Source organism: Oncorhynchus kisutch, linkage group LG8, assembly GCF_002021735.2.
Source record: "Oncorhynchus kisutch isolate 150728-3 linkage group LG8, Okis_V2, whole genome shotgun sequence".
NCBI classification, from domain to species: domain Eukaryota; kingdom Metazoa; phylum Chordata; class Actinopteri; order Salmoniformes; family Salmonidae; genus Oncorhynchus; species Oncorhynchus kisutch.
In genome coordinates, this window is record NC_034181.2 from 30,759,474 (window position 1) to 30,774,647 (window position 15,174).

The 15,174-nt window shown below is 42.0% G+C and overlaps 1 protein-coding gene across 3 annotated transcripts in view; it reads right to left on the reverse strand.

The window, feature by feature from the left end:
• LOC109894904 (ANTXR cell adhesion molecule 1) overlaps positions 1-15,174 on the reverse strand; it is a 61,371-nt gene that overhangs the window by 17,457 nt on the left and 28,740 nt on the right. For all 3 annotated transcript variants that reach the window (XM_031830093.1, XM_031830094.1, XM_031830095.1), the window contains exons 11-17: positions 10,708-10,777; positions 10,511-10,589; positions 10,226-10,321; positions 8,882-8,923; positions 6,885-6,980; positions 5,697-5,864; positions 4,402-4,482 (exon numbers count right to left, since the gene is read on the reverse strand). In XM_031830093.1, the coding sequence (XP_031685953.1) occupies positions 4,402-4,482; positions 5,697-5,864; positions 6,885-6,980; positions 8,882-8,923; positions 10,226-10,321; positions 10,511-10,589; positions 10,708-10,777 (632 nt within the window). The remainder of the gene's footprint in view (positions 1-4,401; positions 4,483-5,696; positions 5,865-6,884; positions 6,981-8,881; positions 8,924-10,225; positions 10,322-10,510; positions 10,590-10,707; positions 10,778-15,174) is intronic.

Here is a 15,174-nt window from a genome sequence, read left to right on the forward strand (position 1 = left end):
GACATCAAAGGTTTGAGCCAATCAGTTGTGTTGTGAGAAAGCAGAGGTGGTATACAAAAGTCCATATTATGGCAAGAACAGCTCAAATAAGCAAAGAGAAACGACAGTCCATCATTACTTTAAGACATGAAGGTCAGTCAATCTGGAACATTTCAAGAAATTTGAAAGTTTCTTCAAGAGCAGTTGCAAAAATCATCAAGCACTATGATGAAACTGTCTCATGAGGACCGCCACAGGAAAGGAAGACTCAGAGTTACCTCTGCTGCAGAGGATAAGTTAGAGCTATCAGCCTCAGAAATTGCAGACCAAATAAATGCTTCACAGAGTTCAAGTAACAGACAGATCTCAACATCAACTGTTCAGAGGAGACTGCGCCAATCCGGCCTTCATGGTCAAATTGCTGCAAAGAAATCACTACTAAAAGGACACCAATAACAAGAAGAGACTTGATTGGGCCAAGAAACACGAGCAAGGGACATTAGACCTGTCCTTTGGTCTGATGAGTCCAAATGTTAGATTTTTTGTCCCAACCGCTGTGTCTTCGTGAGATGCAGAGTAGGTGAACGGATGATCTCCGCATGTGTGGTTCCCACCATGGAGCATGGAGGTGGTGGTGTGATGGTGCTTTGCAGGTGACACTGTCTGTGATTTATTTAGACTTCAAGGCACACTTAAGCAGCTTGGCTACCAAAGCATTCTGCAGCGATATATCATCCCATCTGATTTGCGCTTAGTGGGACTATTATTTGTTATTCAACAGGACAATGACCCAACACACCTCCAGGCTGTGTAAGGGCTATTTGAGCAAGAAGGAGAGTGATGGAGTGCTGCATCAGATGACCTGACCGCACAATCACCCGACCTGAGATGGTTTGGGATGAGTTGGACCGCAGAGAAGGAAAAGCAGCCAACAAGTGCTCAGCATATGTTTCTCATGAAGCTGGTTGAGAGAATGCAAAGAGTGTGGAAAGCTGTCATCAAGGCAAAGGGTGGCTACTTTGAAGAATCTAAAATGGCTACTTTCCATATGTGTTATTTCCTAGTTTTGATGTCTTCACTATTATTCTACAATATAGAAAATAGTAAAAAAATAAAGAAAAACCCTTGAATGAGTAGGTACTGTCTATATACAGCTCCAGAATAAATTGAGACCACTGCAAAAATATCAGTTTCTCTGGTTTTACTATTTATAGGTATGTGTTTGGGTAAAATTAACATTGTTTTATTCTATAAACTACTGACAACATTTCTCCCAAATTCCTAATAAATATAGTCATTTAGAGCATTTATTTGCAGAAATTGACAACTGGTCAAAATAAATTATATGCAGTATTGTCAGACCTCGAATAATGCAAAGACATTTTTAAACAGCACAATACTAATGTTTTAATTTAGGAAGAGTTCAGAAATAAATATTTGGTGGAATAACCCTGATTTTCAATCACAGCTTTCATGTGTTTTGGCATGCTAATCTTCTTTGGACACTGTGCTATCTAACCTCCAAACAAGCTTCAATGCCATACAACACTCCTTCCGTGGCCTCCAACTGCTCTTAAACGCTAGTAAAACCAAATGCATGCTTTTCAACCGGTCGCTGCCTGCACCCGCATGCCCGACTAGCATCACCACCCTGGATGGTTCCGACCTAGAATATGTGGACGTCTATAAGTACCTAGGTGTCTGGCTAGACTGCAAACTCTCCTTCCAGACTCATATCAAACATCTCCAATCAAAAATCAAATCAAGAGTCGGCTTTCTATTCCGCAACAAAGCCTCCTTCACTCACGCCGCCAAGCTTACCCTAGTAAAACTGACTATCCTACCGATCCTCGACTTCGGCGATGTCATCTACAAAATGGCTTCCAACACTCTACTCAGCAAACTGGATGCAGTCTATCACAGTGCCATCCGTTTCGTCACTAAAGCACCTTATACCACCCACCACTGCGACTTGTATACTCTAGTCGGCTGGCCCTCGCTACATATTCGTCGCCAGACCCACTGGCTCCAGGTCATCTACAAGTCCATGCTAGGTAAAGCTCCGCCTTATCTCAGCTCACTGGTCACGATGGCAACACCCATCCGTAGCACGCGCTCCAGCAGGTGTATCTCACTGATCATCCCTAAAGCCAACACCTCATTCGGCCGCCTTTCGTTCCAGTACTCTGCTGCCTGTGACTGGAACGAATTGCAAAAATCGCTGAAGTTGGAGACTTTTATCTCCCTCACCAACTTCAAACATCAGCTATCTGAGCGGCTAACCGATCGCTGCAGCTGTACATAGTCTATTGGTAAATAGCCCACCCTTTCTCACCTACCTCATCCCCATACTGTTTTTATTTATTTACTTTTCTGCTCTTTTGCACACCAATATCTCTACCTGTACACGACCATCTGATCATTCATCACTCCAGTGTTAATCTGCAAAATTGTAATTATTTGCCTACCTCCTCATGCCTTTTGCACACATTGTATATAGACTCCCCCTTTGGTTTCTACTGTGTTATTGACTTGTTAATTGTTTACTCCATGTGTAACTCTTTGTTGTCTGCTCACACTGCTATGCTTTATCTTGGCCAGGTCGCAGTTGCAAATGAGAACTTGTTCTCAACTAGCCTACCTGGTTAAATAAAGGTGAAATAAAAAATATAAAAAATGCTCTCCACCAGTCTTTCACATCGATGTTGGGTGACTTTATGCTTCTCCTGGCGCAAAAGAAATTCAAGCAGCTGGGCTTTGTTTGATGGCTTATGACCATCCATCTTCCTCTTGATCACATTCCAGAGGTTTTCAAAGGGGTTCAGGTCTGGAGATTGGGCTGGTTCAGGGTCTTGATCTGACAGGGTCTTGATCTGGTGGTCCTCCAGCCACACCTTGATTGACCTGGCTGTGTGGCATGGAGCATTGTCCTGCTGGAAAAAACAATCCTCAGAGTTTGGGAACATTGTCAGAGCAGAAGGAAGCAAGTTTCCTTCCAGGACAACATTGCACGTGGCTTGATTCATGCATCCTTCACAAAGACAAATTTGCCCAATTCCAGCCTTGCTGAAGCACCCCAGATCATCACCGATCCACCAAATTTCAGTGGGTGTGAGACCTGGAGAGGCCTACAAGCCACAATGTCTTGCACCCACTGTGATGATCTGGGGGAGTCGCCTCTTCACTGTTGACATTGAGACTGGTGCTTTGCGGGTACTATTTATTGAAGCTGACAGTTGAGGACTCGTGAGGCGAGTCCTCAACTAGACACTCTAATGTACTTGTCCTCTTGCTCAGTTGTGCACCGGGGCCTCCCACTCCTCCTTCTATTCTGGTTAGCGCCAGTTTCTGTGAAGGGACTAGTACACAGCGTTGTACAAGATCTTCAGTTTCTTGGCAATTTCTCACATGGAATAGCCTTCATTTCCCAGAACAAGAATAGACTGATGAGTTTCAGAAGAAAGGTCTTTGTTTCTGGCCATTTTGAGCCTGTAATAGAATCTGCACCAGATACTCAACTAGTCTAAAGAAGGACAGTTTTAATTCTTCTTTAATCAGCACAAGTTTCCAGCTGTGCTAACATAATTGCAAAAGGGTTTTCTAATGCTCAATTACCCTTTTAAAATTATCAACTTGGATTAGCTAACACAACGTGTCATTGGAACACAGGAGTGATGGTTGTTGATAATGGGCCTCTGTACGCCTATGTAAATATTCCATTCTACAAATCTGACGTTTCCAGCCATAGTCATTTACAACATTAACAATGTCTACACTGTATTTCTGATCAATTTGATGTTATTTTAATGGACAAAAAAACACGTTTTTCTTTCAAAAAGAAGGACATTTCTAAGTGACCCCAAACTTTTGAATGGTAGTGTATATAATTATTTCATTTCATTGTCATTTAGCAGACACTCTTATCGAGAGCGACTTACATTAGTGCATTCATCTGTAGATAGCTAGGTGAGACAACAAAATATCACAATCGTAGCAAGTACCTTTCCCCCAACAAAGTTGTTCAGCAAAGTCAGTGCTAGTAGGAAAAGACAAGCACTCAATGCACTTGGGGTAGGTAAAACCTTCTTGTTAAATAGTTGAACTTCAGAACCTTTCAGTCTGAGAGATTTAAACAGGTCAATAAACATCATGTGGTGATATAATAGTATAGCTAAAGTACTGTATGTTTTAGAGACTCCTGTACATAACAATTGTGTTACTGCACATGTCAATTGGTTACAGGTTTCTGGATCAGGAAAAGTGCAAAGAGAAGTCATTTTCCTGCCATGGAAACCATGATGTATTTCAGAGTGCACCGGGTTCAATCTGAAGCAGTCAGAGTTGGCTTGTATAAGTGGGCCTGATTATTGTCCTCACATGAGCCTTGCTCGGTCTACATGTATCCAGCTTGTTGGCTCTTACCTTGTCTCCTGGGTGTGGCCTCAACACAGACACGCGGTCATAGCCTTTCGACAGCAACACCCACAGAGCGTCCAATTTGCCCTGCAATCACAGAACAGTACACAATAGCAATAAGACCTTTTAAGATGCTTTTTGTTTTTTGTGGGTTTGTGTGTATTGTGACTAAGTCACTAGACAGCATGTATATTTACACTCCATAGTCATACTTTCGAACTCAAACCACAACTCCACAATTTTGTCATTGAATGCCTATCTCTCACCAACAAGAGGATTCACTTTGTAGATCGTAATCTGATTTAATGATAAAACATCTGACTCGGTTTATTTCAATTTTCCTCCTCAAAGCCAGAGCCTGAACAAATGATATTTGATCATTCTGAATTCTGCATAGACCCAGCCACTGCTAAGAGGTTGGAAAATAATCTGTTTTTCTTCACAAAACTGCTAGCTCTGCAGCCCTTGTCTCTTGGAGGTCAGTCAAGTGTGTATCTGGTTTATATTAGCTATCCCCTGCTGAGTGTCAGGATGTATAGAACAATGCCTTTAACTAGTTCCTGGACCTGTGTATAGGGGCACCATGCTGGTGGTCACCTAAGGACTGGGACACCAACACTCAAATATTCCACATGAAATTCCTACATAGTCAACTCCAGCTTCAACCCATCCCATCAGTCTATACACAAGATATACAAAACATTAAGAACACCTTCCTAATATTGACTTGCACCCCCCCCCCCCCTCCCTCCCCTCTGGACACCTTCTAATCTTTGGGGCATGGACTCTACAAGGTGTCAAAAGCGTTCCACCGGGATGCTGGCCCATGTTGACTCCAATGCTTCCCACAGTTGTGTCAAGTTGGCTGGATGTTCTTTGGGTGGTGGACCATTCTTGATACACATGGGAAACTGTTGAGCGTGAAAAACCTAGCAGCGTTGCTGTTCTTGACACAAGCCTGTGTGCCTGGCACATACTACCATACTCTGTTCAAAGGCACTTAAATATTTTGTTTTGCACATTCACCCTCTGAATGGCACACATACTCAATCCATGTCTCAAGGCTTAACAATCCTTTTTTAACCTGTCTCCTCCCCTTCACTAAATTGATGTAAGTGGATTTAACAAGTAACAACAATAAGGGATCATAGCTTTCACCTGTATTCACCTGGTCAGTCTATGCCAAGTTCATAATGTTTTGTACACTCAGTGTATATAATATAGGAAGCCGTGTTGTGTATGTGATTGAACTTGACAGCTTTGTGTGCAATGCGTTTCTTTTATATTGGCCATGTCAATACCTTGATTGGTGAGTACCACTTGTGAGGGCCTGGAGGCTTGCGCATGCCATTATTGAGAATGCGGGTGGGGGACTGTATGAACTCCTGCTCAGGCATTTTCACCCTGGCATTCTTTGCCTTCTCCAGTTTGGCTCCCTCCTCAGTAGAGCCTTTCTCACCCCAACGCACCTGACAAATAATAACAAGCAGAGATTTTTAAACATGTCTAGCTTCATTTCAACCTGGCATATTCAATTTGTCACTGTCTACACCTGTTGTTTATGAAGCATAACAGTGAAATGCTTACCTAAGGGCCCTTTCCAACAACTCAGAGAGAAAAATTTAGGAAAAATAACACAAGGAACAAATACACAATGAGTAACGATAACGTGGCTATATACAGGGAGTACCAGTACCGAGTCGAGGTGCAGGAGTACGAGGTAATTGAGGTAAATATTTATAGATAATGAACAGTAGCAGCAGCGTATATGAGGAGTCGAAAAAGTTAGTGCAAAAAGGGTCAATGCAGATAGTCTGACCAGCTCTTTGGTTAACTATTTAGCAGTCTTATGGCTTTGGGGTAGAAGCTGTTCAGGGTTTGTTGGTTCCGGACTTGGTGCATTGGTACTGCTTGCCATGCGATAGCAGAGCGAACAGTCTATGACTTGGGTGGCTAGAGTCTGACAATTTTTGGGTGCTTCCCCTGACAGCGCCTGGTATAGAGGTCCTGCGTACTGGTGCGTACTGGGCCGTACGCACCACCCTCTGTAGCGCCTTGCGTTCAGATGCAGAGCAGTTGCCATACCAGGCGGTGATCCAGCCAGCCAAGCTCTCTATGGTGCAGCTGTCGAACTTTATGAGGAGCTAAGGGCCCATGCCAAATCTTTTCAGCCTCCTGAGGGGGAAGAGGCAGTATCGTGCCCTCTTCACAACTGTGTTGGTGTGTTTGGACCTTGGTGATGTGGACACCGAGGAACTTTAAGCTCTCAACCCGCACCACTACAGCCCCGTCGATGTGAATGGGGGCGCGCTCGGCCAACCACTTAGTGTGTGCTTGGTTGTTTGCCATTGCTGATCTGTCAAACAGAGTTCCTAGATCAAATAGCATGGAGAGAACAGCTGTAGATTGACAGGCGATTGAGGGCAAGTACAGTATTATGAAATCAGCTTGTCAGAGCTTAAATACAGCAGGGTTCCAGCGAAGCTCACCTCCATCCTTTTGATTCCACCCACACCTCTGCCCCCATAGTAGGAGGCATCGACCGTGGGCCACTTCTTCTTAGGCATCCCATCTTCTTCCTCATCCTGGGGGGGGGGGGGGGGAATAGTGTAAAGATCCCACTCTTTGCACAATGTCCCAGACAGGGTTAATAAAAATTCAGGGTGTGAGTTAATCATTTCATACAACACTGGCACTGTCGGTTCTGAGGTACAGCCTATACACCAAGCACTCTGCCTCTCCATCTCTCATATACCCTACTCACAATCTAATATTTCAAGCCCTGGGTATGATTTCCTTTTTATGTCTAAATTAGTCTCCTTCTCCTCTCTCTCCCCCTAGCCTTCTCCTCTCTCTCCCCCTAGCCTTCTCCTCTCTCTCCCCCTAGTCTTCTCCTCTCTCTCCCCCTAGCCTTCTCCTCTCTCTCCCCCTAGCCTTCTCCTCTCTCTCCCCATAGCCTTCTCCTCTCTCTCCCCCTAGCCTTCTCCTCTCTCTCCCCCTAGCCTTCTCCTCTCTCTCCCCCTAGCCTTCTCCTCTCTCTCCCCCTAGCCTTCTCCCGTCCAGTCCATGGCATGCGTCAGATCAGAGGAAATGACCGAGCCCACAGCCCCCCTCATGTTTCAGCTCTTTAATAGACCCAGATTCACACTAATCGAATCCATCAGGCCTATGATCAGAGCCTGCCAGAGAGGAGGCGGAAATAACAACAGGCTGACGCCATTGCCCTCACAGAGACTCGGACAATGGGCAAAAAGCTTCCCAGAAAACTGGAGGAGATACCTCCTGTATGATTTAATTGAATTAGAGGAGTGGGGGAGATGATTACTTCACACTTTTTGTGTACATTCCATGTGCTTGTTAATGAGGGGATTTTATGACAATATCTTACACAAACTTCTAAAAAGACAGATAAATCTATGATATACAAGTTAAGAAAAGTACATTGGATTGTCACTACACACCTTTTTGGCTGCCTCTCTATTCTTTCCTGACTTTACAACCAAAGTTGCATCCAAAAATGGAACAAAGGATTTATACTAAAAGGAAAATAATTTCAACATTATTAAATGAGTATGGGCTGTAAAAACTGTGTCATTAAAATGAGTCACATATGATCTGGATAGAATTCCGTTGCTAGTTGAGAATGTTTTGTAAGTAGAGTCATTTGCGATGCTGTATTATTGTGAAGAAAATATTATATAAGAATTATTTGATTAATCAGATTAGTCAGTGAATTCCCAGTGGGATCTCAAGAAAGGGACTCCAAAACAGATGGCTCTTAAATAAGGCCTTAATTGAAAGCTTAAACTAAAAAAAGGAATCCCATATAGTGATCTAAACAGACAATTATTCTCAGCTTTATTATCTTCATACAGGGGAGGTATAGAAATGGATTATCAGTTTGTACAGTGACCAGAGATGGGTCTGTTCAAAGAAGCTCTCATGCCTTTTTATCAGAATGTGTTTGCTAAGGGCTAGTTTAGGACAAGATGAGCTGAGGGGAAAGACAGGGCTTCATAGTGGGAGGGTGTTGTCCTCATGACATGGGTGGAAGAAACATCTTGGTCATATGTCAGTCTATAAAACCCAGGGGAATATTAAAAGGTCAGTGAGTTGAGGTTATTGAAGAAAATGGACCATAATCAATGGGTTCCTACACCTATTAAAAACTCCAAATGGATGTGCTACATGTCAGCCAGTCCACTATCCTTGTAGCCTAGTTTTTTTCTCTCGTGGATAGGGAATATACATCAAGGATAACTGTTGTTCAGTAAAAATCTCCAAAAAAAGAATATGACTACTTTAACTATAAAACAAATGGCTGCAAGTGTATTTATGTTCTGCTTAATGGCCATTACATAATTTAACAGCCATATCATTGTGTAACAGTGAGTGAATGGAAACTTTTCTTCTGGAGAATAGAAGATATAAAATATATTAACCCCCCCCCCCCCCCAAAAGTAATCAACATCAAGGGTTTACCTACCGAACTGTCTTCCACTACCGCTGGTGGGGGCTCATGGATAATCTATGGTGAGAGAGAGAGAGGGGGGTGGGTTACACTCGTGACATAAATGTAAAAAACAAATGTACTTCAAAAACACATTAAAATATATGTCACAGTAATGTGTGCCAAAAACAGGGTTGCATGAAAACACATGGCTCAGGAATTGTTTTTCTCTCTCATTTTTCCTACTATTTACAGGGGGGGTGGGGGTATAGTAAAAGGCATGCGAGTCTATGCTCCACGCTCACTTGTTTTTCTGTTTTTAGCTATGAGGAAATTCAAGAAACCCTGTGTAAAATGTGTTCCAGAAAAAAGGACATCTTTTAACTACCAGCTCCTCCTGTTGGATTTTGGCAGAGCCCTGTGATGATGTAGAAGAATATTAAAATCATTGAGATGTTTAGTAAATATTGATCATCTGTATTTTCCTCATTCACTTTGTTCAATCTATAGGAAAATACATGCTTGGTGTGTCCATGGCTAACAAAATGTTGAGCAACTATAACTAAGAAATTAACCCGGTCAAGGCAATGAATATTCCTTACTTGAAATTAGACTTATTTCCCCCTGTGCTTCCCAATCCCAAAGGCTGGGATGCTCTCTGATTTCCCATGGTAACATAGCATCACTCTCCTAAACAGTGCTATAGGCAAGGGTTTCCACTGAAAATAACTGTCAAGAACTAAAAAGAGAGAGAGAGAGTAACATATAAAAAAATACAATTTTCTGCGTCTTTCCAACTTTTCTGTTTCCAGGCTTAATGGGAAATTGGTTAAAAAAGTGGTTAAATTGTGATCCATTTTGTCAGGCCTGGCTGGGACGGTTTAGGTCTAAATACAAGAACAGCATAAAGAAGCTATATCGTCCTCGACCTTGGAGCTGAGAACCACTGTCCTGTGACCTCCAGTGGAACAAACTACTTCAACAGAGGGACTAAGTACTTCAGCACACCTTTACCACTGACCTCTGGTGGCCTCTGGGCATAATGGACTAATAAAATCAATTGGAGGCAAAAAAGGCCAAAGAGTCTCATCCTTCACTGACTCATAGAACCCCTCTCACCATGGAAATACTGTTTAGATTAGCAAGATGACTTGAGTGTGATTTATTCAGATAAAATAACTCCGTAAAATACATCTGTGATCATCTGTGAGCATTATGCCAGTGTATAAAGGACAGAGTTCTCTCAGAAAATGCTTCAAGCTACACATAGGTCTACCATATAGGGTAATTTGTATTTAATAAAATATAAGTTTAAAAAGGTTCACACTTGTAAGACACTGTCCATGAGTGTGAATGTGACATACAGTTTATGTGACTCACCACAGTGCAGCAAAGAGGCCAGAACCACCAGAGAATCATGAGGATTAAAAGCAGCATGAGGATGAGCAGGGCGATGGCCAGGATGGTTCCATCAGACTGGGACAAAGAGAGAGAGGGAGAGAGAGAGACACAGGTCAAACTCAGTCTCCACTGACCTGCATGTTCCACCACAGTGCAAAGGCTGAGACCCATCAGAAAGTTAAAGTGCCTGTAATCATGTAACTACAGGGGACTAACTGTCATAGTTTGGGGGTGCAACAACATGCACCACCCCACTATACTTACACAGCCCACTGTTGTAATGGTGACTGAACTGGAGATAAAACTGAGACCTTCATTCATGCTGACATAGAGGTTGGCTGCCCTGGAACACAACAGGGGTGTAAAGAGATAGCGTGTGGTTAGGATGTGACAGAAACATCAGCAGATAAACAGCAGATAAAGAGAAAAACTGATATTCTTTCAGTGATTATAGTACTTACATTCCCTCTTCCTGGAGAATGGGTGCAGGACAGAGGAGATATGTATCTTCCACTATTAATGGCTTCACACCTAGGAGTACAGGAGAACAAAGGGTCACAACATTGACTCATACACAAACATATTGGTTCTGCTCTAGTCATAGTGTAATTCAGACTGCACAGATCAGAATCCATTGACCTTTTGAGAAGTGGAGCAACTGTATACCTACCGTACCAGTCAAAGGATTGGACACACCTACACATTCAAGGGTTTTTCTTTATTTTTACTATTTTCTACATTGTAGAATAATAGTGAAGACATCAAAACTATGAAATAACACATAAGGAATCGTGTAGTAACCCCCCCACAAAGTGTTAAAATATTTTATATTTGACATTCTTCAAAGTAGCTACCCTTTGCCTTGATGACAACTTTGCACAATATTGGCATTCTCTCAACCAGCTTCATGAGGGAGCCACCTTGAATGCATTTCAATTAACAGGTGTGCCTTGTAAAAGTTGAGGAACTTCTTTCCTTCTTAATGTGTTTGAGCCAAGTTTGACAAGGTAGAGGTGGCATACAGCAGATAGCCCTACTTGGTAAAAGACCAAGTCCATATTATGGCAAGAACAGCTCAAATAATCAAAGAGAAGCGACAGTCCATCATTACTTTAAGACATGAAGGTTAGTCAATGTGGAAAATTTAAAGAACTTTGAAAGTTTCTTCAAGTGCAGTCGCAAAAACCATCAAGTGCTATGATGAAACTGGCTCGCATGAGGACTGCCACAGGAAAGGAAGACCCAGAGTTACCTCTGCTGCAGAGGATAAGTTCATTAAATGTTAACTGCACCTCAGATTGCATACCAAATAAATTCTTCACAGAGTTCAACTAAGACACATCTCAACTGATCAGAGGAGACTGTGTGAATCCGGCCTTCATGGTTGAATTGCTGCAAAGAAACCACTACTAAAGGACACCAATAAGAAGAAAAGACTTGCTTTGGCCAAGAAACACAAGCAAGGGACATTAGACTGGTGGAAATCCGTGTCCTTTGGTGTTAACCTCTGTCTGTGAGATGCAGAGTAGGTGAACGGATGATGTCCACATGTGCGGTTCCCACAGTGAAGCATAGAAGAGGAGGTGTGATGGTCCTTTTCTGGTGACACGGTCAGTGATTTAACCAGCACGGCTACCACAGCATTCTGCAGCGATATGCCATCCCATCTGGTTTGTGCTTAGCGGGACTATCATTTGTTTTTCAACAGGACAATGACCCAACACACACCTCTTGGGTGTGTAAGGGCTATTTGACCAAGAAGGAGAGTGATGGAGTGCTGCAGATGACCTGGCCTGCACAATCACCTGACCTCAACCCAATTGAGATGGTTTGGGATGAGTTGGACCGCAGAGTGAAAGAAAAAAAAAAGTGCTCAGCATATGCGGGAACTCCTTCAAGACTGTTGGAAAAGCATTCCTCATGAAGCTGGTTGAGAAAATGCCAAGATTGTGCAAAGCTGTCATCAATACTGTCATTAAGGCAAAGGGTGGCTTCTTTGAAGAATACAAAAATATATTTAGATTTGTTTAACACTTTTTTGGTTACTACATGATTCCATGTGTTATTTCATAGTGTTGATGTCCTCACAATTATTCTACAATGTAGAAAATAGTACAAATAAAGAAAAACCCTGGAATGAGTAGGTGTGTCTAAACTTTTGACTGGTATTGTATATCATGAACTTAGAACTATATCATGTCCCAAATCTTTCTTCAACTGATGTCTGGAGTTCATTGACTAATGATCATGAAATGTCATCATCTAAATTGGATTATTGGTATTGGACTGTGACAGGACAATCTGATTAATGAGGACAACAGAACGGATGTCATACAGTATCTGACGGTAACTCAAGACCAATCTAACATAATACAGAGATGTTGGAGGACTGATTTCAATACCTCTAGTTTAGATATGTACACCCATTTGACCAGTGGTGGAAAAATTAAAATTGTTATACTTGAGTAAAAGTATAGATACCTTAATAGAAAGTTACTCAAGTAAAAGTGAAAGTCACCCAGTAAAATATTTGAATAAAAGTCCAAGTATTTGGTTCTATAATATAATTAAGTATCAAAAGCAAATGTAATTGATAAAATATACTTAGGTATCATTTAAAATTCCTAATAATACAGTAATCCAGACACCACCTTTTTCTTGTTTTTAAAATGTATAGATAGCCAGGGGTACACACTAACACTCAGACATAATTTACAAACTATGCATGTGTGTTTATTGAGTGTGCCAGATCAGAGGCAGTAGGGATGACCATGTGTTATCTTGAGTGTGTGAATTGGACCATTTTCCTGTCCTGATAAGCACTCAACATGTAATGAGTACTTTTGGGTGTCAGGGAAAATGTATGGAGTAAAAAAGTACATTATTTTCTTTAGGAATGTAGTGAAGTAAAAGTTGTCAAACTATAAATAAAGTACAGATACACTAAAAAACTACTTAAGTAGTACTTTCAAATATTTTTACACCACTGCATTTGACAGAGCAAAGAAAAAAGATTATTTAAAAGCTTAATCTTCGTTTTTAAAGAGAACCTTGATTTTTCCTGTGTCCAACTTATGAAACTTTTGAAAACAGATCCAGTGAGCATCGTCGTTGCCCAAGCAGCCTGTTTATCCTGGCTCAGGTTGAACATACCCCGGCACTGAGGAAATGAACATGAGCACTCCACAGCAAACGGATGACAGCTCCTCTCCTCTAACACCCCGCAGGATGGAGGGGAGGAGTGGGGAGCAGGAGATCAATACTGCTGCCTGCCAAGCTAAGCTCAGAGCCAACACAAACTCAGCCAGATATCCCACTCAGAGTTCAACTGAGCAGTCACCCACCTTACACTCTGCATGGACTTAAACTATCAAATGGGACCGAGAGAGCTGAGAGCTGAGAGCTGGCACATTGACTGGCTGGTTGGCAGACTGGCTAGCTGACTACAAAGGACTCTCTGGTCATTCTCTCAGGTGAAGGGTTATCGGGGCCCAAATCTCTGCAGTAGTCATGTTTCTACCATGCACTCTTACAAAATATCTAGAACCTAAAAGGGTTCTTCAGCTGTTCCCATATGAGAACCATTTGAAAAAAGTGTTTTGATTCCAGGTAGAACCCTAGGCATTCAGGCCAAAGAGTTCAATCTTGTTTCTCATTGTCCGAGATTCCTTTAGGTGCCTTTTGGCAAACTTCAAGTGAACTGTCATGTGCCTTTTATTGAGGAGTGGCTTCCATCTGGCCACCCTACCATAAAGACCTGATTGCAGCACTCCACCAGAGATAGTTGTCCTTCTGGAAGGTTCTCCCATCTCCACAGAGGAACTATGGAGCTCTGTCAGAGTGACCATCAGGATCTTGGTCACCTCCCTGACCAAGGCCCTTCTCCCCCGATTGCACAGTTTGGCCTGGCGTCTTGGTGGTTCCAAACTTCTTCTGTTAAAGAATGATTGAGGCCACTGTGTTCTTAAGGACCTTCAATGCTGCAGAAATGTTTTGGTGCCCTTCCCCAGATCTGTGCCTCGACATAATCCTGTCTCGGAGCTCTACGGACTATTCCTTCGATCTCATGGCTTGGTTTTTTGCTCTGACATGCACTGTCAACTGGGGGACCTTATTTAGACAGGTGTGTGCCTTTCCAAATAATGTCCAAACAATTGAATTTACCACAGGTGGACTCCAATCAAGTTGAAGAAACATCAAGGATGATCAATGGAAACAGGATGCACCTGAGCTCAATTTCAAGTACTTATGTAAATAAGGTATTTCTGTTTCTTATTTGTGCTAAATAAAATACAAATTAACAAATGTTTTCACTGTCATTATGGGGTATTGTGTGTAGATTGATGAGAAAAATAAATAATTTAATCCATTTTAGAATGAGGCTGTAACGTAACAAAATGTGGAAAAAGTAAGGTGTCAATACTTTCCGAATGCACTGTAGAACCCTTTCCACAGAGGGTCCTATATGGAATGCTGCTGCTCAAAAAGGGTTCTCCAATGGGGACAGCTGAAGAATGTTTTTGGAACTCTTTTTTTTTTCCCCTAAGAGAGTGTAGGGATCTAGATACTGGCCAACAGCTTTGCTTCATCTTACACTTTATTAAACTGTTTACTCTGTGCACATGAGAAAAGGTCATGCTTTACTGCTGAGTGTAGATATGCTCACAGTTTAATCTTACTCAATAAATTACAGTCTGTGCTGATCAGTAACTAGCCTCTCAGTGAGATGATCTCAAAATGTTATTCAACTAATACTGGGACAATACAACAACTGGACATAGCTAATACCATAATGTGGCTGCGAAATAAATCTTGCTGTCATTCAACACAGATTTCTGGAGGACTATGCAATCTCAATAAAATGACTTTTTCCTAATCCACCTCTTTTTATCACGTCACTAGGTGTGGATTCTTATTCTTCACATATC